The 24686-nt window shown below is 42.4% G+C and overlaps 2 protein-coding genes across 3 annotated transcripts in view; both read left to right on the top strand.

Moving 5' to 3' along the window:
* LOC126194720 (speckle-type POZ protein-like B) overlaps positions 1–24686 on the top strand; it is a 133900-nt gene that overhangs the window by 16714 nt on the left and 92500 nt on the right. The window lies entirely within an intron of this gene.
* On the top strand, positions 12877–14948 carry LOC126194721 (uncharacterized). The gene is made up of 3 exons (XM_049932970.1): positions 12877–12906; positions 12998–13072; positions 14181–14948. The coding sequence occupies exons 1-3, from the start codon at positions 12903–12905 to the stop codon at positions 14465–14467; spliced, it is 366 nt and encodes a 121-aa protein (XP_049788927.1). The 5' UTR covers positions 12877–12902; the 3' UTR covers positions 14468–14948.

Here is a 24686-nt window from a genome sequence, read left to right as displayed (position 1 = left end):
AGCGAAGAAACGGTTGAACGCGTGCGGGCAAGTTCCACGCGTAGCCCGCGGAAGTCGACGAATAAAGCAAGCAGGGAGCTAAACGTACCACAGCCGACAGTTTGGAAAATCTTACGGAAAAGGCTAAAGCAGAAGCCTTACCGTTTACAATTTGCTACAAGCCCTGACACCCGATGACAAAGTCAAACGCTTTGAATTTTCGGCGCGGTTGCAACAGCTCATGGAAGAGGATGCGTTCAGTGCGAAACTTGTTTTCAGTGATGAAGCAACATTTTTTCTTAATGGTGAAGTGAACAGACACAATGTGCGAATCTGGGCGGTAGAGAATCCTCACGCATTCGTGCAGCAAATTCGCAATTCACCAAAAGTTAACGTGTTTTGTGCAATCTCAAGGTTTAAAGTTTACGGCCGCTTTTTCTTCTGCGAAAAAAACGAATCACTAAAGGGGCACATACCGAACATTTGTGAATGCCTAAAAAAACTTTTTGAGTTTTTGTATGTGTGTGCAAAGCATTGTGAAAATATCTCAAATAAAGTTATTGTAGAGCTGTGAAATCGCTTCAATCATTTGTAATAACCCTGTATATCACTGTCGCGAGAAGCTCTCTTCACAGCCAACCCAATTAAAGGATGATCACAAGCCTAAGAACTTGAAAGAAGTCAGAAAGACAACTGCAATACTTCCTTAGCTTTCAGGCAGTCTGCATACCAAATTTCATCAACATCGAATCGGTTCAGCGTTTTAGTTGCGAAAGCGTAGCAGACAGAATTACTTTCACATTTATAATATTAGTATCGATTAAGAAACACCTTCGTTTACTCTAGATACACTATACTCTTGCTAATCCGGTCATTCCTTTGTACATACGGGTGTCCCCGTGATAGGTGGAAGTGATGCATTATTGAGTGTGTCTTAAATTTAGTGTAGACATATAGGAATTACAAGTCATTAAATCCAAAGATACATTCATTTTCATAGAAAACTTAGTCCTTGAGTAAATGCTTCAAATATTTATTTATTTATTTATTTTTTTTTTTCCGCGGTGATGATTCGCGACGGCACTAACCTTTATCACACCATGGCTTTAAAAGCATTACGTCGGTGCTACAGTAGCGACATTAGCGCTCCAAGTGGCGAGAAAGCGGCCACATGCATCGTTATGATAATGTTCATTTTTAATTATTTTTTACTTAATTAACGAAATAGTTGTTACATTTTTGCGTTACACGCGTTAGTGAATTACCAAGAGACATGATTTATCGTGAATTACATGTAAAAGCAGTCGAATCACACTGATTCAATGACATAAGCCACAACTTATTCATGAAGAATACTTTCGAATGTTCGTATATTTGCAGCTATCTCCGCCGAAACCAAGAGAATATACATACATATTTCATGCATGAGAAGCATATATTTGTTTTTTTCTGGTGTTATTATCATAGGCTATTTCCTTGACAAACATTTTTTATGGAGTCCATTGACTGGCCCATTCTTATACTTCAGTTAGCTTCCAAATATAAGAATACTTTTGTATATGGAATTACTGTTGCTTTAAAAGCGAATGTGTTGAAGATTCCTGCCCTTTTTGGCTCAGATTTAGCAACAGTGACGGAATCGATTTCATTTGTGTTGGGAAACAGTTTTATTGCTTTTGACGTTTTATTATCTCTTCTGTGTGGTTTTACCTTTAGTTGCAAGTGTGGTGGCTTGTCCGGTTCGTTAAATAATGTAGGTGCTCCATTCCATACAGGTTTCGTACGTTGCATATTAAATGGTTTAGCTGGGAGTGTTGAAAACAAAACTCTGCGTTGTTGGGTAGGTAAACGACGTCTTTCTGCGAAAGGTCGGGTCTTATGGTGCTTACTAGCGGTTTTTCCATTATGTATTAAAGGAAAACTGCATTAGTTGGTTTGTCAGGGGAGGGAACCAGACAGCGAGGTCATCGATACCATCGGAGTAGGGAAGGAAGGCGGCCGGTCCCTTTGAAAGGAACGATCCCAGTATTTACCTGATGCGATTTAGAGAAATCACGCAAAACGTAAATCAGGATGGCCTGATGCGGGTTTGAACCGTCGTCCTCCTGAATGCGAGTCCGCCGGCCGCTTTGGCGGAGCGGTTCTAGGCGCTTCAGTCCGGAACCGCGCTGCTGCTACGGTCGCAGGTTCGAATCCTGCCTCGGGCATGCATGTGTGTGATGTCCTTAGGTTAGTTACGTTTAAGTAGTTCTAAGTCTAGGGGACTGATGACCATTAGAGCCATTTGAACCATTTTTTTGAATGCGAGTCCAGTGTGCTAACCGCTGCGCCATCTCCCTCGGTAAACGAGGCCTGTTTGTATGTTGCAAGAGAATCGTAAATAAACTGTCCTGTAATATACAGTTTTGTACCTCCCAGGGTCCTTACGAAACTAAAAAATGGCGAATGTGGTGTCCTCATTTAGTTATTGTCAGATTTTATGTCACTATATACGCTCCCTATAGTAAACTATGTTGCAAATTAATAGAAACGTTAGTATTCGCACTCACCCAGTAACATACTCATAACTGTCTCTTGCTGGCCGCTTGAGGCTCTGTCGTTGTTGTGGGTAACAAAAACTAGACGGAATGTCGCGAGGGTTACGTATGTTAAGATTATGATCGGTATTGCACGTTTCTAATTGTGACGTGATGTACACCGGGGACACATCTGCAGTTTCAGCACCAGTGGTGTGAGATATCCACATTTTCTCTCCAACTGTGTCCCGTTCTTCATCAGCTTCAGTATAAATTTTCTGTACGCTTTTGATTGTTTCTTCGTACGTTAAAGTTTGGTCATAAATAGGTGCTCGTTCAACTTTGTACTCAGCAGCAATGGCTTTCTGCGAAGAACCTCAGTTCGACCTACGTTTGTCTAATTTCGAGTTTGTACTTGAATATGTTTCGTATTAGAATCCATGATACTCAACCGTAAAGAAAGCCATAATTTCAAAAGTTTATTGTGTTGTTTAACATTGTCATTAAGAAACAACATTGTTGCACACGAGAATTCGTTATTGTATGCATCATTTCTGCTTGAAGGACAAGAGGCAGGACGAGGGTCATATTAGCGAGAGTTTGGTGTACAAAATTTTTCTTTGAGCTCGCCCCCCGTCCCCTGGACCTAAATCATTGATTCGACTCTGACTTTGCAGTAATCTGTAGTTAACTATTATTATTTCTCATGTGAACGCACTTTATCGACAACATTATTTTTCTTAATAATTTCGTTTAACTCTTGACAGGGCAATTGTAAATTACAGAACTTCTTCTTTGTGATTGTGTCGGTTTACAATTTATTGCGGTCTTTGACAATTGGGCATTACGGCCTGGAATCGCAAAGTAAAATTTTGCAAATTTCAGAAACTGGTACATATGCTTATTCCTCATTGTACTTGTTCCACACGCTCATATCATTAGCGAGAACCGGGCCTTAGGTGTGCGCCTCTGCTTTTCTAGAAAGCCCAACGAAAGCCGGACGAGCCGGATTTGTACATATTTGGCCGGACACGAGTGTAAAAAGCAACCCCAGTGCGAGGACGAGAGTGAGGAACTACCACGTTAGTCAGGTGGAAGGCAAGTCCTGCACATCTGGAGGTACCCACGTACCATGTAATAGGCCACGCTATGCGACATCAGGTACATTGCTCTCCCTGTAATGGTGTACTGATTCTTGTCCTGTGTCTGTTGCTACTTTCTAACCGTAAGCGTTGTTTTCAAAATAATGCTCATCGCTTTTTCCCACTTTCTATAATATCCAATATATTTAAAACAACGCAAATTGTACTACGAATAAATATTATCCGCTTTTTAACAAAAAAATATTTAAAAACGAAAAATTTTTACGCTGTTGCTATGGCAAATTTTTATGTATGTATTTTTATCGAGTGATTAGTAAAAATGAAAAAACAAAGACCTGTATTAACAGAGACCAAGCAAATACCGAAAAATATCGGTTATTCAGAACTAAAATACCGGCATCGCTTTTAACCGACCAGTTTTTCACGTCCCTAACCCAAAACCAAAACGCTATAGATCAGTCTGTCGCCACAGCCAAGACTTAGTTGGGAGGTGGAGAGATTGGAGGGGAGATCTGACGTTGACGACGACGACGATAATATCATATTCTCGTCCTGAGCGCAGTGAGTGTTACCATTTGGGGTAATATGCATTACTTTGTAGCCTTTACTCGTGCCGTTTACCACGCTGCTAATACGAGAATGGGCTTGCATTGCCTTGGCTATGCCATTGTAGCAGTTGTTTCTGAGACCACTACCGCTCAAGGTCATCGGCTATTAACCAACATCTGACACTTCACTCCTTTTGTCTTTCGTCAGGTGTCAGCAGAAACACTGTTTGAGTGCGTTAGCGTCTATAGAATAAATGACTGGGGTAAGGAGTGGACCCTTTATTCTATGACAGAGCAGAACGGTGTTCAAGCTGTAAACAAATTGGTTTTAATGCTGAATTTTTACCAAATAAATACACGAATTTTACACAGTTTGTAACTTGAGAATGTTAGGACAGTTGTCAAGATAATGCATCTCGTCCTGAGTAATCGAAATAACTCTAAACACAACAATATCAAATATTAACCAGAAGTTTCTTTACAATGTTAATCTTACTACTACGTCATGAAGTTGGCCAATATTACGACAAATCATCAGATTCCAGTTCCAAGTTCGGTACTATTTAGGATGACAATCAAGTCTGTGGACTGTGGAAGATGGTTAGTGATGTGTCGGCAGCTGGGCCAACACCTTGTAAATAGAGGTGGCTTAAAAGGCACGCGAGACTAACGCAGACGGGCGTGAAGTACTGGAACAGGATACGTAATTAATGCTATGAAGAAAAGAACGGAGCTTCTCATATACTTATCTTTAATTTCTTCTTGTACATCTCTATGGTGAACACAAGTGAGACTCTAATTACAATCACTGTAAGGCTAATGGCGCCTTGCTAGTTCGTAGCCATTAACTTAGCTGAAGGCTATTCTGTCTCTCGGCTAATGAGAGAGAAAGGTTTCGTACGTCTAGTCGCTAGCTCTGTCGTCCGTACAACTGGGCTAGCCGGGCATATCCATGGGCGAAGGTTCACGAGCCTGAGTTTCCTTGGTTCGATTCCGGCGCGAAGCAAAGGGCCTGGAATTGGTGTGAGTGTCTGATCTGAGCTTTTTCTGGCAAACACTTTGGACATGTCCTTTCTTATGACAGTAAAAGCAAATGGCTTGGCGTGACGGGCAATTTTCACGCGAATGTCTAGTTGCACACCGCGGGCATGATTTCACTGCATTAGCTTGCTTACGCGGCGCACGTGTACACGAGCTAGGCTGCCGCTGCGCTGACGGGCGCGAGGGCCGCTGAGCGTCCCGTGCAGCGGGCCCGGCGGGCCGGTTAATGTGACACACTGCTGGCGAAGTTTCAAACGAGTCCTGAGCAAAGTCAAGTGTGTCTTGCCTGTCCAATATGTCTATCACTTGTTGAAGGGAGGGATTAACTAGTTTCAAAATCTGTTCCCGTATGCGAACATCAGAAACGTTCTGTGCAATGGCATCACGCACCATAGTATCTGAATAAGGAAGTCCACATTCGCATTCAAATGCACACTCCCTAGTAAGTCCTTGCAATGTCGCAACCCACTCCCTATTAGTCTGACCGGCCGTACGTTTTGTACGAAAGAACGTATACCGTTTTGCAACGACATTTACTGTTTCCTTGAAATAGGCATCTAAAGCAGACAAAATTTCTTCGTAGGACAGAGTTGCTACGTCGCGCCGGGGAAACAACTTCACTACCACACGGAAGGTGGAGACACCGACACAAGAGTTAGTTTTTGTGACAAGCTGAGCAAAAGATTACTCAAGGTTGCTCGAGTTCACAGTGGACGCAAGCTGGTGAACCAACAAGTTATGCCTCGGCTTGCGTTATTTACCTTAGCTGCGATGAGCTATCGTCTGCATGGCTGCTCTCCTCCTCTTAAATTCCTATAAAGCTAATCAAAACCTTTGCTGACTTTAGCAGCAGAAACTCTCCTATGTTTCTCGTTTGGTGAGAAAACATGCACTCATCTCTAGCCTTGAAATATGGCGATATGCATGTGCATGGTTGGAGCAGCGTGCATATTACAATGCCCTCTCAATTCTCACAGGACAGTTAACTAACTGTCTGGTTTGTTTCTCCACAGTGGGAGCTCAACGACGCTACATCTAATATCTAGTTGGATGTCAGCCGCAGTGAACGCAGTGCTCACACAAATTTCTCCTCTGTGTCGTACGAGCGTTATGCGTCCCCTTCTGCACTTGACGCCAGTTCAGAGGAGATCCCACAAAATTTTCGGTCTTCTCTTTGTCGTAGCAAAACTGTCCCCCTCCTTGGTCCTTTCGTGCTCCACGTCACGGCTTTTTCCGACCAATAGGAGCATTCCGCCGGCCGGAGTGGCCATGCGGTTCTAGGCGCTACAGTCTGGAGCCGAGCGACCGCTACGGTCGCAGGTTCGAATCCTGCCTCGGGCATGGATGTGCGTGATGTCCTTAGGTTAGTTAGGTTTAATTAGTTCTAAGTTCTAGGCGACTGATGACCTCAGAAGTTAAGACGCGTACTGCTCAGAGCCATTTGAGCCAGGAGCATTCCTCTTATTTTGTGGGAACTCTCTCTGCCAACCACAAAGGCCCTTCCATTAAACTGCGTCGAAATCTCGGCACTTTACTCCTTCCTAGTTCGTTTCCGCCAATCGGACATTTTGTGACCGCTCCAGATGCCTAAAAGTTACATGTGTACCATGAGCATACCACACGCTGTTCACGTGATAAACTGTGTCACTGGTTTGTTTGTATCCATTTGGAAATTCCGCAACACAGTTTTCTAAAGCTTCTTTCCGTACAACTCCGGTGGCCCGCTACTTGCCCTCCTGGCTGAGTCACCTGGTCCATTCGTTGACTCTCGCCGAGGGACGCCTTTAAAAGCTTTCCGTTGTCACCCGTGGTGTGCTCCTCGCGCTTGCTTCCAAATGCACCGTTCTCTCCAGCCGGTTGTTTCACCTTTTGCTCAAAATACCTGCAGTATATAGGTTCGGTGTGTTGATACTGTCGATTGAGTGTCATCCCTTTGCATTGCATACTGTACATTTTTATAGGAAAATCTGCCGAAGTAAGTCAGGTGACATATCCACCTTCCCGTTACGATGTATAAAAACTCTCATGTAAGATGCGAAATCGATCGTCATTCAACCTGCCACCTTACAAATAGAAACAAGAACATTTAGCATCTGGATAAACCGTAGAACGGAAATTGAGGTAAAGATCATTGAGGGAGACCGCAACCATCCACTAATACCTTTATGAAACAGTATTTTTTCGCCACTACATGTTTAAAGCCATTACACCCGTCACCACTTTCTTCGGTGTAGTATGAGAGTCATCCACAGCTTGTCGTCCACTCCTGTAATTTATAGTAGTGAACCGTGTTTTGTTACTCTCTATCGTTGTGCACATTTGGGAAGACACATAAAATGCTGAAATGTGACCAGCACGCATACACTGCACAGTTAAGTCTGGCGTGCGAATGTTGCATAATATTCCTCTTGACAGCTGCAGCCATGTGCTTTAGTCGCAGTGCTTTTGTCTGTAAGCGTACAGACTGTACTAAGCCAAGTGTAGCCATTTGGAGGTGGACATAACGGCCTGTCATACCAATAAACTAAAGTTTGTGAAAAACATACGTGGCTCCTCCCGGTCAGTTTCAACAGTCTGTAACTGAACAACAGCCACTAAACAAATTTTCACTCTGCAGCTGAGTGTGCGCCGATATGAAACTCCATGGCAGATTAAAGCTGGGTGCCAGATCGGGCCTCGAACCTGAACTCTTGGCCTTTGGGGGCAGCGCTCTACCGGCTGAGCTACCCAAGCATGACTCACGATCCCTCCTCATAGCTTTACTTCCTCCTGTAGCTCTCCTTCTACATTCTAAACTTCACACAAGTTATCCTGCATACCTTGCGGGCTGAGCACTCCTGGAGGCGAGGGTATTGCAGAGAAGTGGGTAATACACAGACTAGTGTATCTTTTCTGCAATGAATTTTCACTCTGCAGCAAAGTGTACGCTGATTTGAAACTTCTTGCAAGACCCTGTGGAAGTTAGAGAGCCACAAGGTTCAGCAAGTATCAATATCGGTAAAATATTTAAATAGAAGTGCTTTCCTTTAAGCATTCTCGTGTCTAAAATGTGCAGAGATAAAATATTTAACTACTTTATTTTAGGTTTTGTATTACACCACAAGATGAGTAAATGGGTCGCTTGGTGCTGCGTGTATTCAGTTTATCTATTTGGTCTCGGTCAGAACGTATCGCAGGTCATGCTCCAACTTGATTCAGTGCGTCCTTGGTGTTTCCATTTCTCTCTCTCTCTCTCTCTCTTGCTCTCCTGGGTGTCCGCACACACCTCGCCTGCTTCCTCCACAACACGTGCTCCCATATTCACAGCCGGCTGCCATTCATCACACCAAACAGAAATTGTGTCCAGGTCATCCTTGTATCCTCCTACAGCCACCCAACGGAAACTCTTCACCGTGCTACACAGCGTCATCAGCCAACAGTCGCAGATTTCTGCTCATTCCGTCCGCCAGATCGCTTACGCACACAGAAAACAAGAGCGATCCTGTATCACGTGACTGTGTCGGTCCTGACGATACCCTTCTTTATGAGAACACTTTTCGTCCACGACAACGTACTAATGTCTATTATTTGAAAAATCTTCTAGCTATGCATACATCTGGAAACGTAATCCACATGCTACGCCATTTGTTAAGTCTGCAGTAAGGCACCGTGTAAAACACATTCCGATATCAAGGAATATGGAATCTGCCGCTTGATCTTCACCCACGGTTCGGAGGGTATCATGTGACAAAAAGGGCACGCTTGGTTTTGTGTCAGCGATGCTTTCTAAATTCGTGCTGATCTGTGCGAAGAAGCTATTCTGTCTGAAGATAATTTTATGTTTGACCTTTCAATATGCTCAACATAACTACAGCAAACCGCTGTTACGTATATTGGTCTGGAATTTTGTGAGTCCGTTCCTTCACCCCTCTCAAATACGGCATAAGAAGTCACCCTCATTCTGTCAGTGGCCTTGTCAAAGAGGGCGGAGGAGTGGATAGAGGTTCCGGGTACTCTATTGTCTTTGAGGTGGAAAACTGTCCCTAAAGGCGGAAGAATCAGCAATGATCAATGGCATAAGGATGCAAAAGGCAATGGAAACCACTGCATTAAAGACTAATATCGCGTATTCACAGAACATGTGGTCTGTAATTGAAAAAAGTTTCATGATGGTTTATCCGCTGGCAAAACATTCCGGAATAGTCCCCCATTCGGATTTCCGGGGCGGGACTGGCAAGGGAGAGGTGATCATGAGAGAAAGATTGAATAACCAACGAAAGGATAACGTTCTACGAGTCGGTGCGTGGAATGTCAGAAGCTTGATAGGGAAGCTAGAAAATCTGAAAAGGCAAATACAAAGGCTCACTCTAGATATATTAGGGGTCAATGAAGTGAAATGGAAAGAAGACCAAGATTTCTGCTCAGACCAATATAGGGTAGTCTCAACAGCAACAGAAAATGGTATATCGGGAGCAGGGTTCGTTATGAATAGGATGGTAGAGCAGAGATAGAGTTGTTCTTATCAGAATCGTAAGCAAACCAACACCGACAACGATAGTTCACCTATACATGCCGACATCGCAAGCTGAAGACGAAGAGGTACAGAAAGTACAGTATATGACGATACTAAAAGCGTAATACAGTACATAAAGGGAGATGAAAATCCAATTGTCACGGGGGACTGGAATGCAGTTGCATGGGAAGGCGTAGAAGAAAAGGTTAGAGTAGAATATGGGCTTACGGCAGGGAATGACACAGGAGAAAGACTAATTGAGTGCTGTAATAAATTTCAGTTACTAATAGCGAATACTCTGTTCAAGAATCACAAGAGGAGGTGTTATACTTGGAAAAGGCCGGGTGATGCGGGAAGATTTCAGTTAGATTACATCAAGGTCAGACGGAGATTACGAAATCAGATACTGGATTGTAAGGTGTACCTAGGAGCATATATAGACTCAGATCAAAATGTAGTAGTGATGAAGACTAGGTTGAAGTTTAAGAGATTAGTCAGGAAGAATCAGTACGAAAAGAAGTGGGATACAGAGGTACTAAGGAGTGACAAGATACGATTGTAGTTCTGTAAGGCTATAGAAACAGCAGTAAGGAATAGCTCAGTAGGCAGTACAGTTGAAGAGGAATAGACATCTCTAAAAAGGGCCATCACAGAAGTTGGGAACAAAAAACATAGCAACAAAGAGAGTAACTGCGAAGAAACCATGGGTAACAGAAGAAATACTTTTGATCGACGAGAATAAAGTACAAAAATGTTCAGCGAAATTGAGGAATACAGAAATACAAGTGGCTGAGGAATGAAATAAATAGGAGGTGCAGGGAGCTAAGACGAAATGGCTGCATGAAAAAAAATGTGAAATCGAAATAGAAATGATTGTGGATAGGGTTGATACAGCATGTTGGAAAACCAAAACAACCTTCTGCAAATTTGAAAACGAGGTCGATAGGAATTACACTGTTAAATGCAGAGGAGAGAGCAGAAAGGTCGAAAGCGTACACCGAAGGCTTCTATGAAGGAGAAGATTTGTCTGATGTGATAGAAGAAGAAAAAGGAATCGACTTAGAAGAGATAGGGAATAAAGTACTACAGTCAGAATTTAAGAAAGCTTTGGAGGACTTAAAATAAGGCAGAGGGGATAGATAACATTCCATAAGAATATCTGAAATCACTGGGACAAGTGGTAACAAAATGACTTTTCACGTTGGTGTAAAGAATATATGAGTCTGGCGACATAGCATCTAACTTTCGGAAAAATATCATCCACACAATTCCGAAGACTCCAAAAACTGACAAGTGCGAGAATTATGGCACAGTCATATTAACAGCTCATGCATCCAAGTTGCTCACAAGGATAATATGCAGGAGAATGGAAAAGAATATTGCGGATATGTTAGATGACGATCAGTTTGGCTTTAGATAAGCTAAAGGCACCAGAGAGGCAATTCTGGCGTTGCGGTTGATAATGGAAGCAAGACTAAAGAAAAATCAAGACACGTTCATAGGATTTGTCGACAAGGAAAAAGCGTTCGACAATGTAAAATCGTGCAAGATGTTCGAAATTCTGAGAAAAATAGGGGTAAGCTACAGGGAAAGACGGGTAATATACAATATTTACAAGAGCCAAGAGAGAATAATGAGAGTGGACGACTAAGAACGAAGCGCTCGGATTAAAAAGATGTAAGACAGGGATGTAGTCTTTCGCTCCTATTGTTCAATCTGTACTTCGAAGAAGCAGTGATAAATAAAACAAAGATTCAAGATCGAAGTCAAAATTCAAAGTGAAAGATATCAAAGATAAGGCACGCTGATGAGATTGCTATTGTGAGTGAAAGTGAAGAAGAATTACATGATCTGCAAAATGGAATGAACAGTCTAATGCGTACAGAATATGAATTGAGAGTAAATCGAAGAAAGACTAAAGTAATGAGAAGTAGCAGAAATGAAAACAGCGAGAAAATTAACATCAGGATTGATGGTCACGAAGTAGATGAAGTTAAGGAATCCTACACCTAGGCAACAAAATAACCAATGACTGACGGAGCGAGGAGGGCATCAAAATAAGACTAGCACTGCCAAAAAGAGCATTCCTGGCCAAGAGAAATTTACTAGTATCAAACAAAGCCCTTAATTTGAGAAAGAAATTTCTGAGAACGTACGTTTGGAGCACAGCATATTATGGTAGTGAAAGTGGACTGTGGGGAAACCGGAACAGAAGAGAATCGGACCATTTGAGATTTTGTGCTACAGACGAATGTTGAAAATTTGGTGGACTAATAAGGTAAGGAATGAGGAGGTTCTGCACAGAATCGGAGAGGAAAGTAATATGTGGAAATTACTGACAAGGAGAAGAGACAGGATGATATCCGGGAAATGGCTTCGATGGTGGTATAGGGAGCTGAGGAGGAAAATGGTTCAAATGGCTCTGAGCACTATGGGGCTTAACATCTATGGTCATCAGTCACCTAGAGCTTAGAACTACTTAAACCTAACTAACCTAAGGACAGCACACAACACCCAGTCATCACGAGGCAGAGAAAATCCCTGACCCCGCCGGGAATCGAACCCGGGCGTGGGAAGCGAGAACGCTACCGCACGACCACGAGCTGCGGACAAGAGTAGGTATTGAATAGGACTGGGGAGAAGAGGAGCTTGTGGCACAACTTGACTAGAAGAAGGGATCGGTTAGTAGGACATGTTTTGAGGCATCAAGGGATCACAAACTTAGCATTGGAGGGCAGCGTGGAGGGTAAAAATCGTAGAGGGAGACCAAGAGATGAATACACTAAACAGATACAGAAGGATGTAGGTTGCAGTAGGTACTGGGAGATGAAGAAGCTTGCACAGGATAGAGTAGCATGGAGAGCTGCATCAATCCAGTCTCAGGACTGAAGACCACAACAACAACAACATGCAGAATTAGTAATAAAGTATGTACCGTACGTTTGCCGTCCGATGCAAACCATGCGGATGCGCACATGTCGTCTGTAGCAGCTGTATATGGACCTGGCGCAACTTGCTTTCGTAGCGGGAGCAGTCGCTTCACTGGCATCCTTGCAGAACCCTTCCACACCTCCTTGCCCCCCCCCCCCCCCCCTCCCGCCGCCGACCCTCACCACTCCCACCACAAGGTCATCGAGCACGGCCGCGCCGTGTAGCCAGGCGGTTTGAGGCGCCTTGTCACGGTCCAGCTCCCCACGTCGGAGGTTCGAGTCCTCTCTCGGGCATGGGTGCGTGTGTGTTGTCCATAGCGTAAGTTAGTTTGAGTTAGATTAAGTAGTGGGTAAGCTTAGGCGAAATATTCTGTAATTTATGACGCAGGGCATGAAGAACACAGAAATGTTTTAGTGAAAGGTAACGTCTGGAAAGCTATAGCACAAGAGTTAAATAAAACAAGTACGTATATTCAACCAACTATTTACTAACAAATAGATCCGTATGTGAACTAACAATTATTATATGAAGATGTTAAAAAGGCAACAGTATATATGTTTCGTCTTACAGAAATCGTTATTTACAATGCATTGTTATTCACCACCCATTGTTAACTGCTGCCTCATGCCACGCCACAGAACCGTATTCACTGGAGAAAAAAATCTTTAAGTTTGTCTCTAATTTAAAAACAACTGCTGTTTAGAAATCCTCCAAAACGAGAAAAGCTATGCATGTTGTTTTGGCTGGTTGCTTCGTTAAAACTATAGCTATAAAATGGAATACCATTTTCTTCAAGATAACCGTCTCGTAGCAAATTGTGTAAACAACACGCCGACAAAACGAGGTCGTCAGCCACTTCAGGCGCTACAGCAATAGGACTATAAAATACCCTAAATACCTGGCTTAGTAGCCCAAAGGCGTTTTCTGACACTCGACGAGCACGGCATAATCTATAATTATAGATCTGTTTGTCTCGATGTGATGCAGCAACTCTTCTGGAATAAGGTTTCACCATACAATCACTGAGAGCAAACGCTTCGTCTCCTATCAGGTAATGTGGTAATATCACATTTGTGCCTGGCAAACATTTTGGTGGAGGTATATTAAACTCCTTTGCGGCTATTTTCTTGCGCATAGCCGATTTCTGAAATATACCGTTATCAGACTCTTTTCCGTAAGCGCCGACATCAGCGCTAATGATTTTACAATTTGCGTCCACAATAGCCAGCAGAACAATTGAAAAAAATCTTTGTAATTAAAAAACAGAGATCCACTTTTCTCTGGTGCCCTTATGCGAACATGTTTTCCATCTATAGCGCCTACTATACAATTAGGTATATTGCATTTAAGCCAAAATTCTTCTTCAATACGTCTGAAATCTGATTCAGTAGAAGGTGGCATCAACATGAGCAGCAGCCTTATTCTTAATATCTTCAAAACATTTTTAACAACTCTTGATACGTAAGATGGTGATATACGATAGGCAAATGATAAAGACGGGTAACTTTCGCCTGTGGCCAAGAATATGAAATAAACTAAACCATACAGCTAATATAATTTCCATTTACAGGTGATGACTTTAAGAAGATGTGGAAATTTTTAAGGGACCGTTACCAGAGGTTCAAGAAGGAAAGCAAATTAGAAACGGGCTCTGCTGCCTCAAAAAATTCAAAAACAAAAAGACACGAACAGCTATCGTTCCTTGATAGTGTTGCACAACACAGATCTGGAGGAACAAATATTACATTGACATCAACACAGACAATACAAGAAAGCCAAGAAGAGAGTGGAGATATCGAACTCAACTGGACCTTTCGGCATCACAGGAAGAAGATACGGCAGAAACACATACAATAGGAAGTAGTGGTGAAACGTCTGTGGTAATAAACGATGAACGTTATGTGCCAGCATGGAAAAGAAAACGCAGTAAGGTCGTAGTAATGATGATACAATATTAAAAGTGTGGAAAGAAAGGGACGAAATTAGGCAAAATTAACTAAAAACGTTTATGGAACACAAAGATGATGATATTTACTTATTTTTCCGTCACATCAGCACAGTTGTAAGGAGTTTACCTCCAGTTTATAAGGCAGAAGCCAAAAGAAAAATTAGTATGATTGTTTCTGATCATGAAATAATGGGTGCACAGTGAACACACATCAGCCAAGTGATATCAGCAGCCCTTCAACCTCCACAACTCTCTCACAAAGTCTTGGAACTGTAGCACAATCTAATAATGTATAACATTTTGTGGGCTTACCTCAGCGCCAAATATAATTTTTCTTCTGCACTTATTGCGTTTCTTAGGCACTGTGGCATTATGTCATCTTGAATAAAACCGAGCACGAAATTAAACTGTCTTTTATTTAAACGACAGTAGCTCCTGAAGATATTTTCATCACCTAACAAATATCTTCTTATCAGTGCTGTGTAACTACCTTCTGCAGTTCTACTTTTATATAATGGCATTACCAGCTTTCGTCTTTTCCTGGAATGCAACAAAAAAATGTCATCGTCTTCCTCTTCCAACAACAGCGCAATAACAGCGCTGGTGTTAACAGACATCTCGCCTCGCGCAGTTGTTCCCGCCCCGGCAACTGCATAGCTTGTCTGTCGCTGCGTTCCGCAACGCACCGACTGCAGGCGGCAGCGTTGCCATCTGTCTTCTGCAGCCGCTGTCGCCGTGTTCGGAATCGCACCTACTGTGACTCGCAGAACTGCCGACCTTGCCATGAGAATACTGTGGCAGGAACACCGCTACAACACGGCCCGCTGCTTCTCCTGACAGGGCAGCACGTTAATAAATGTCGACCTGGGGAGTGGCTGAACCACGGCTCCGAATAGCGCTGCACACGCTACGCACACACACAGCCTGGGGCCACGCGAGGCGGGGTGTTACCGCGGCGGAAGTTTTTCAGTAAATCGTTCAGTTTTTGAGTAAATAAAAACCACGTTTCTTCGATTCGCGTGCGATCTGCGCTATAAAATCTCCTGATGAAACCACTCGGCAATTCTTTTTTTAAAATCCTTTCGCATCTTACAGTCCCACATCGTAGCTCAATAATGAACTGGCCCACTTACCGTTATGTCTCGTAGATACTGTGGCAGCATATTCTACGGCAGTGTGTCGCCGAAATAATGTTGCCGTCAATACCGCAGCAATGTGGCTACAATATACGGCAATACTGGCCTAAGACCGCACAATATTGCTGATGAAGTAGATTGTTGCAGATAGTTCCCCGGGTGTAGCCGAGGTGTTCACGGTCTTGTCCAGCTGGGAGAGGGGAATATATCGTACGGCCGGGCCATACCTACCTGTGTCCTGACTCCCTCAGCCTTGCCTCGTGCTTGCGCTGCAGTCTCCAGTCACGAAATCTGGCCGAAATATTTGACGAGTCATGTAACATTTATCGAAAAGACTGGATGGGCACCATAGCAGGGCAGTATTCGCTGCAGTCGGCAAGAACATTGCGTCTATCGAGGTTGAATTTGAGTCTGACTACGAGCTTATCTGGAAGTGCGTATCAGGCAGCTGAAGTTTTTACTGGCCACCGGATTCCGTCGTAACAGTTATAGAACCATTTACAGAAAGTGTACGATCAGTGGCGTGGAAATACTTCGGTAATACGATATTAGTCGGTGGAGAATTAACCTACATAAGATAGTCTGGAACTTCTATGGGTTCACTTCAGGTGCCCCAGAGACAGTGTTGCGAGGTAGGCCTGAATAGGTTTTCGGAAAACTGTCTTGACTAAGTAGTTCGACAACTGGCAAGCAATGCAATTATTTTAGATCTCTCAGATACAAACAGGCTTGACCTTATCGACAGTAACAGTGTAGAGACAGGGATTAGTGATCATGATATCATAGCGACGATGGCTGCAACAGTTAATAAATCTATCACGAAGGAGTGTTCTTTTGTCGGAAAGATCACATGAGCAGCTGTTGCCGTGTTAGACAATGAATGGGTATCATAAAGTTCCAATTTGATGGACGTAGAGGAATTAAGAGCAAAGTTTAAACTGATTGTAAACGTCGCGCTGGAGAAGAATATCCCGAGGTAGTGGATTAATGACGGTAAATTCCCGCCATTCGTTAATTTACAAACTTCGAAAAATGCCAAGGAAGCAGAGACTGTTGCACTTCTGGTTCAAAAGAGAACGCAGTAAATGTTAGCACTGAAAAGTTAGTAGAAATTTCTGTGTCTATAAAATCATCGATGCGCGAAGCATACAACTTTATCCATCATACGTTAGTCAAAGATCTTGCGGAGTAATCAAGAGAATTATGCTGCCACTTTAACATTGCTAAGCTTGTCTACCACTTCTGTTCCTTCACTCGTCGACCAAGCTTGGCATGGCAACAGAAGACAGCAAAAGGAGTTTCAAACATTGCGTTTAAATAAATCGTTCAGGCAGGAGATTGGTACAGACATACCGTCGTTGCACATCGCACGCTCTCCCCTGCGGAGGACATTGCTTTAGAAGTACCTGGCGTTGAGAACGAACTTTGAAGCGTTGAGAAACAAGTTAAGTCGCCAGGTCGGCATGGAAGCACAGTACGGCATTGGCCCCTTCCTCACCTTGCGGATCTCTGGCCCAGCACCAAGTCCCGAGAGGCTCGAGAAGAAGCGCTACTGTCTCCCGTTTATTTATTTATTTATTTGAGTCTCCTGGCTGCTTGCGGCTCGGCATGAATTCCTCTTCTGTGCCAACCTTTTCATCTCAGAGTAGCACTTGCAACCTACGCCCTCAGTTATTTTCTGGATGTATTCCAATCTCTGTCTTCCTCTACAGTTTTTATCCTCCCGGGTTCGATTCCCGGCGGGGTCGGGGATTTTCTCTGCCTCGTGATGACTGGGTGTTGTGTGATGTCCTTAGGTTAGTTAGGTTTAAGTAGTTCTAAGTTCTAGGGGACTGATGACCATAGCTGTTAAGTCCCATAGTGCTCAGAGCCATTTGAACCAATACCTACTCATTAGTTACGTGATCTAATCACCTTATCTTCAGCATTCTTCTGTAGCACCACATTTCGAAAGCTTCTATTCTCTTCTTGTCCACACTAGTTATCGTCCATGTTTCACTTCCATACATGGCTACACTCCATACAAATACTTTCAGAAACCACTTCCTGACACTTAAATCTATACTCGATGTTAACAAATTTCTCTTCTTCAGAAACGATTTCCTTGCCATTGCCAGTCTACATTTTATATCCTCTCTACTTCGACCATCATCAGTTATTTTACTCCCTAAATAGCAAAACTCCTTTACTACTTTAAGTGTCTCATTTCCTAATCTAATTCCCTCAGCATCACCCGATTTAATTTGACTACATTCCATTATCCTCGTTTTGCTTTTGTTGATGTTCATCTTGTATCCTCCTTTCAAGACACTGTCCATTCCGTTCAACTGCTCTTCCAAGTCCTTTGCTGTCTCTGACAGAATTACAATGTCATCGGCGAACCTCAAAGTTTTTATTTCTTCTCCATGAATTTTAATACCTACTCCGAATTTTTCTTTTGTTTCCTTTACTGCTTGCTCAATATAGTACAGATTGAATAACATCGGGGAGAGGCTACAACCCTGTCTCACTCCTTTCCCAACCACTGCTTCCCTTTCATGCCCCTCAACTCTTATAACTGCCATCTGGTTTCTGTACAAATTGTAAATAGCCTTTCGCTCCCTGTATTTTACTCCTGCCACCTTTAGAATTTGAAAGAGAGTATTCCAGTCAACATTGTCAAAAGCTTTCTCTAAGTCTACAAATGCTAGAAACGTAGGTTTGCCTTTTCTTAATCTTTCTTCTAAGATAAGTCTTAAGGTTAGTATTGCCTCACGTGTTCCAACATTTCTACGGAATCCAAACTGATCTTCCCCGAGGTCCGCTTCTACCAGTTTTTCCATTCGTCTGTAAAGAATTCGCGTTAGTATTTTGCAGCTGTGACGTATTAAACTGATAGTTCGGTAATTTTCACATCTGTCAACACCTGCTTTCTTTGGGATTGGAATTATTATATTCTTCTTGAAGTCTGAGGGTATTTCGCCTGTCTCATACATCTTGCTCACCAGATGGTAGAGTTTTGTCATGACTTGCTCTCCCAAGGCCATCAGTAGTTCTAATGGAATGTTGTCTACTCCCGGGGCCTTGTTTCGACTCAGGTCTTTCAGTGCTCTGTCAAACTCTTCACGCAGTATCTTATCTCCCATTTCGTCTTCATCTACGTCCACTTCCATTTCCATAATATTGTCCTCAAGTACATCACCCTTGTATAAACCCTCTATATACTCCTTCCACCTTTCTGCCTTCCCTTCTTTGCTTAGAACTGGGTTGCCATCTGAGCTCTTGATATTCATACAAGTGGTTCTCTTATCTCCAAAGGTCTCTTTAATTTTCCTGTAGGCAGTATCTATCTTACCCCTAGTGAGACAAGCCTCTACATCCTTACATTTGTCCTCTAGCCATCCCAGCTTAGCCACTTTGCACTTCCCGTCGATCTCATTTTTGAGACGTTTGTATTCCTTTTTGCCTGCTTCATTTACTGCATTTTTATATTTTCTCCTTTCATCAATTAAATTCAATATTTCTTCTGTTACCCAAGGATTTCTATTAGCCCTCGTCTTTTTACCTACTTGATCGTCTGCTGCCTTCACTACTTCATCCCTCAGAGCTACCCATTCTTCTTCTACTGTATTTCTTTCCCCCATTCCTGTCAATTGTTCCCTTATGCTCTCCCTGAACCTCTCTACAACCTCTCGTTCTTTCAGTTTATCCAGGTCCCATCTCCTTAAATTCCCACCTTTTTGATGTTTTTTCAGTTTCAATCTGCAGTTCATAACCTATAGATTGTGGTCAGAATCCACATCTGCCCCTGGAAATGTCTTACAATTTAAAACCTGGTTCCTAAATCTCTGTCTTACAATTATATAATCTATCTGATACCTTTTAGTATCTCCAGGATTCTTCCAGGTATACAACCTTCTTTTATGATTCTTGAACCAAGTATTAGCTATGGTTAAGTTATGCTCTGTGCAAAATTCTACAAGGCGGCTTCCTCTTTCATTTCTTCCCCCCAATCCATATTCACCTACTATGTTTCCTTCTCTCCCTTTTCCTACTGACGAATTCCAGTCACCCATGACTATTAAATTTTCATCTCCCTTCACTACCTGAATAATTACTTTTATCTCGTCATACATTTCATCAATTTCTTCATCATCTGCAGAGCTAGTTGGCATATAAACTTGTACTACTGTAGTAGGCATGGGCTTTGTGTCTATCTTGGCCATAATTATGCGTTCACTATGCTGTTTGTAGTAGCTAACCCGCACTCCTATTTTTTTATTCATTATTAAACCTACTCCTGCATTACCCCTATTTGATTTTGTATTTATAACCCTGTAATCACCTGACCAAAAGTCTTGTTCCTCCTGCCACCGAACTTCACTAATTCCCACTATATCTAACTGTAACCTATCCATTTCCCTTTTTAAATTTTCCAACTTACCTGCCCGATTAAGGGATCTGACATTCCATGCTCCGATCCGTAGAACGCCAGTTTTCTTTCTGCTGATAACGACGTCCTCTTGAGTAGTCCCCGCCCGGAGATCCGAATGGGGGACTATTTTACCTCCGGAATATTTTACCCAAGAGGACGCCATCATCATTTAATCATACAGTAAAGCTGCATGTCCTCGGGAATAATTACGGCTGTAGTTTCCCCTTGCTTTCAGCCGTTCGCAGTACCAGCACAGCAAGGCCGTTTTGGTTAATGTTACAAGACCAGATCAGTCAATCATCCAGACTGTTGCCCCTGCAACTACTGAAAAGGCTGCTGCCCCTCTTCGGGAACTACATGTTTGTCTGGCCTCTCAACAGGTACCCCTCCGTTGTGGTTGCACCTACGGTACGGCCATCTGTATCGCTGAGGCACGCAAGCCTCCCCACCAACGGCAAGGTCCATGGTTCATGTACGTCTTTAAATGTATCTTGTCCTTCAACACAAAAACTCAAACAAAGTAACACAAAATTTGCTGATTATATATTCCACTAGTGTTCACAAGTACCACAGAGTGGAAGGATAACAAACTTCACTAAATATCAACGCCTGGAATATATTGCCGCAGTTGATCCAGTGTGTCAACACAACAGTAAACTGTACCTAGGCACAAGCTATTTTAAAGTATTATTTATTTGAAAATTTATCTTGGTACGAATTTGCACATCTAATAGAATACGCAGTTCGTAAACTTGCATTAAATAAACAATTACAAAATGTTGAATCAACCAGAAATGCAGATTTTCTTGTACAAGGTTCGTAGGTCTTGTCGCTTAGGCTGCATTCACAGTGGCACCGACAGCTGTCGTCAGACACTGTCGCCAGAGGTCGCCCGATAACATCGGCCGGCAGCATGGTCATAGTGCGTCCGATCTCACTAATCTGCGTGGTATCAGATAACTGAAAACTAATGTGTGATACTACCTCAACCTCTTACTGTGATTCCAAATCTGTTTTCAGTGTTTTCCTATCACGTACAGTTTCGCCCCTGTTTGACTTCAAAGATATATTGCAATGTCAATAGGTTATGCGCATTGTTGGACGGAAATTTCTCAGTACTGCCCTGTATACCTTTAGGATGTTACACCTGTTGATGCTAGTTGTTGTGCGACCCTGAAAGTGTTGCTTGTCTCTCAGGCTTGGATTACCAGTGCTATATTGTGATTATTCTGTTTGTTTAAGACAGTATTAATAAAACACTTCGCCTAGTGTTGATAGTTACTACTATGTCAACACGCAAGTGTGAAGAATCTAAATTTTTTCTGTAACATTTTGAGAATCACACAGTGGCTAAACAGACTTTGTGTGAAAGGGTTATCATGCTTATTTTAAAATGAAATTTTGCACCTGTAACTGAAAGTACCCTGCACGAACCGCTTGTAGAACAAAGAAAAGTCTTGCTCCCACCTCTAAAAGTAAAACTGGGCTTGATGAAATAATTTGTAAAGGCTCTACCGCAGGATGGATGCTGCATCAAGAACCTTTCCAAGGAATTTCCCTTCACCACACGACACAAGTTGAAAGCTGGAATTTTTTTTAGTCTCAAATTAAGATATTGACGAAGAATGAAGATTCTGAGAAGACAATGAAGAAAAGAGAAAAAGATACATGACTGTCTTCGGATTAGTAACAGAACTTTGTACGGTATAACAAAGATCCGAATTACAAGGCCATTATTGAAAAAAGTTGTAAAATTTCAAGAAGATGGGTTTTTAAATGAGTGTGAAAGTCTGCTTTCTATACTCACATATCGACTACTTTCCGGAAATTTGGGACGTTCTATTGAAGAGCAGAGTGAACATTTTCACTGAAACATTAAGAGGAGCTAGCAGCGGCACATGACAACAGCTGTGTTGGCCAACTACTTTCGGTTGTTGGGGAGGGACAGTCATCATATATAAGGATCTGCAAGGAAGTCAAACAAGAGAAAGTTTAAAAATTTGTGGAACACTGTTGACTTCTTGTGTTTATACAAGGTAGTCAAGAAACAAATTAGGGGAGTTAAAATGGTTCAAATGGCTCTAAGCACTGTGGGACTTCACATCTGAGGTTATCAGTCCCCTAGACTTAGAACTATTTAAACGTAACTAACCTAAGGACATCACACACATCCAGATTCGAACCTGCGACCGCAGCAGCAGCTCGGTTCCGGACTAAAGCGCCTAGAACCGCTCGGTCGCAACGGCCTGCATTAGGGGAGTTCTGAGGAGTATTTTTAAATCTATTTAATTTTTTTAAACGTGTTTTGATGAAAAGGTCACATTGTGTGAAATGGTGTTAGAATATATTTGTGGACACAGAAGTCAAAATATTACTTCTTATTTTGTGTAAAAACCTGAAGTGATTGTACAAAAACGGTAGTTATTTCTAGAATCAACGTAAAAAATTGATTCAAGAACACCTCCTGTCAACAGATCGTCTGACAAAAAGCTCTCAAATGCAGACTAGTTGTCTCCTCCGTCAGTTTTTAGCAGGGTCAAGAGGTTAGGTTAGGTTAGAACGTATTCTATTAATGAAGTAAGTTAGATTTTAACCTCTTAGTGTGGGTGGATACGACTCCTCTATGTGTGGATACGAGTGCTGCATAAGGGGCTTCTGCTATTACCCAAGAGACGCTGAATGCATGTGAAAGAGCTTTCCTGTCTCGCAAAGAACGTGGCGAGTACTATACACTCTGTCCTCAGTTATCGGAATGACCAGACAAGTTTTACGAATATATGGCATGACAGAAGAAACATTCCGTTACATACTTGAGATAATTTGTGATGACCTTGAGAAGTGGGTTATAGATAACCCGTTTAGCTGTATTTATTTAAATTTGTGCTGACGGACATTTGCAAACCACTTCATATTAACAGTATCACTACCCTCCTGGCATAAAACACCAGTAGGCAGTAATAATAATTTGTAGATCCAGTACAGTAGCTATAAGCATATGAAATACGCAACTCTCTTCATGTGAACAAATTAATTTTTGAGATCGTAATATATGCCTAAAATTTCCGGTAAAATGTTTGTCTGTTTGAGTTTCGAATAAAGCTGCGATTTCAGACTGTAGATTCCGGACGATATCCCGATTATGATATTTTCATCTTCATGATGTGTGGTGCTACAGAAGAATGCTGAAGATTAGATGGGTAGATCACATAACTAATGAGGAGGTACTGAATAGGATTGGGGAGAAGAGGAGTTTGTGGCACAACTTGACCAGAAGAAGGGATCGGTTGGTAGGACATGTTCTGAGGCATCAAGGGATCACCAATTTAGTATTGGAGGGCAGCGTGGAGGGTAAAAATCGTAGGGGGAGACCAAGAGATGAATACACTAAGCAGATTCAGAAGGATGTAGGTTGCAGTAGGTACTGGGAGATGAAGAAGCTTGCACAGGATAGAGTAGCATGGAGAGCTGCATCAAACCAGTCTCAGGACTGAAGACCACAACAACAACAACAACGATGCCATAAACTCATTCTTTCTTGGACCAAACTTAACGAGTTTCTCACGCTCTGCATTTCGTGTGCGTGAACGTCGGACGATTTGACCGAAGAAAACAAACTGATTTGAATTTCACCGATTATTGTCCGAAGTCAGTACACACGGGAGATAGGACCGGCTATAGTATGACCGCGCACGTAGTGGCGTATTGATTTGAAAAGATCGGCCGTCTCCGGCCGATGTCGGTCGTCGGCGGAATGCACCGCTACCGGCGCCACTGCGACGGCGACTTTAGGCCGACTGCTGGTGGTGGTAAAAAATAACGTAACTCATAGAAATAACCGGTTACTGAGAAGTAACGGTTACTGCGATAACCGTTCCTCTGATACAGGCAGTTATTTCAATAACTGTCTAATGTCAACAGTGTCTCGCGCCATCTGTTGACCGAAGATCGTACTACGCTTTCCCGTCAACTCATCGGAGTTCTGGCTAGGCAGAAGTGTCCGATTCCTGCAGATTTTTGTTGGTGTAGCAGAATGCTGTATTTTTTTTTCTTTTTGTTCTTCATTTTGTGTTTTGGGATCATGGTGTGTTTTTTTTACTAGCTTGTCCTCACCGTAAAACACCCAACTTCCCGCAGTTGTCCCGTTGGTTTGATTGTATTTTTGGTAGAGATGTTACTGTATTATTTATATGTATCTTCGTGTTTGTTGCCATGTGTATGTAGTGACGTCATAGGCACACTTAAAATAGCCATTTCCGGCATATTGATGATGGGTGGAATCAGACACTTCTGTATCATAAAGTCTTTCAAACACACTGTAAACCGTGCTTTATCTGAAACCAAGTTTTTAATGGTTGCTGACTTGCTGGCAGTTTATTGAAAATGCATGTTCTTGAATATTGGACCCCTTTTGAACCAAGGTAAGTGATTTTAGGTCTTTATGTAGATTGCTGTTCCTATTTCTAGTACTGATATTAGGTATTGAGCTATTGGTTGGAAATACTTGTAACAAATTTCATTAAGGAATAAATATACTAGGAAGCAGTGGTTAGAATACAAAGTTCCTTGAATAGGTTCCTA

This window comes from Schistocerca nitens, chromosome 7 (genome assembly GCF_023898315.1).
Source record: "Schistocerca nitens isolate TAMUIC-IGC-003100 chromosome 7, iqSchNite1.1, whole genome shotgun sequence".
In the NCBI taxonomy this organism is placed as follows: domain Eukaryota; kingdom Metazoa; phylum Arthropoda; class Insecta; order Orthoptera; family Acrididae; genus Schistocerca; species Schistocerca nitens.
The sequence above is the reverse complement of the archived record's forward strand: the minus strand, read 5'-3'. Positions and strand labels throughout refer to the sequence as shown.

What these genes read in the sequence shown, in the direction of transcription:
- LOC126194721 (XM_049932970.1), top strand. An exon ending in ACAAGAGTTAAATAAAACAA is followed by an intron (nt 13,073 to 14,180) that starts GTACGTATATTC and finishes TTCCATTTACAG; the next exon opens with GTGATGACTTTAAGAAGATG.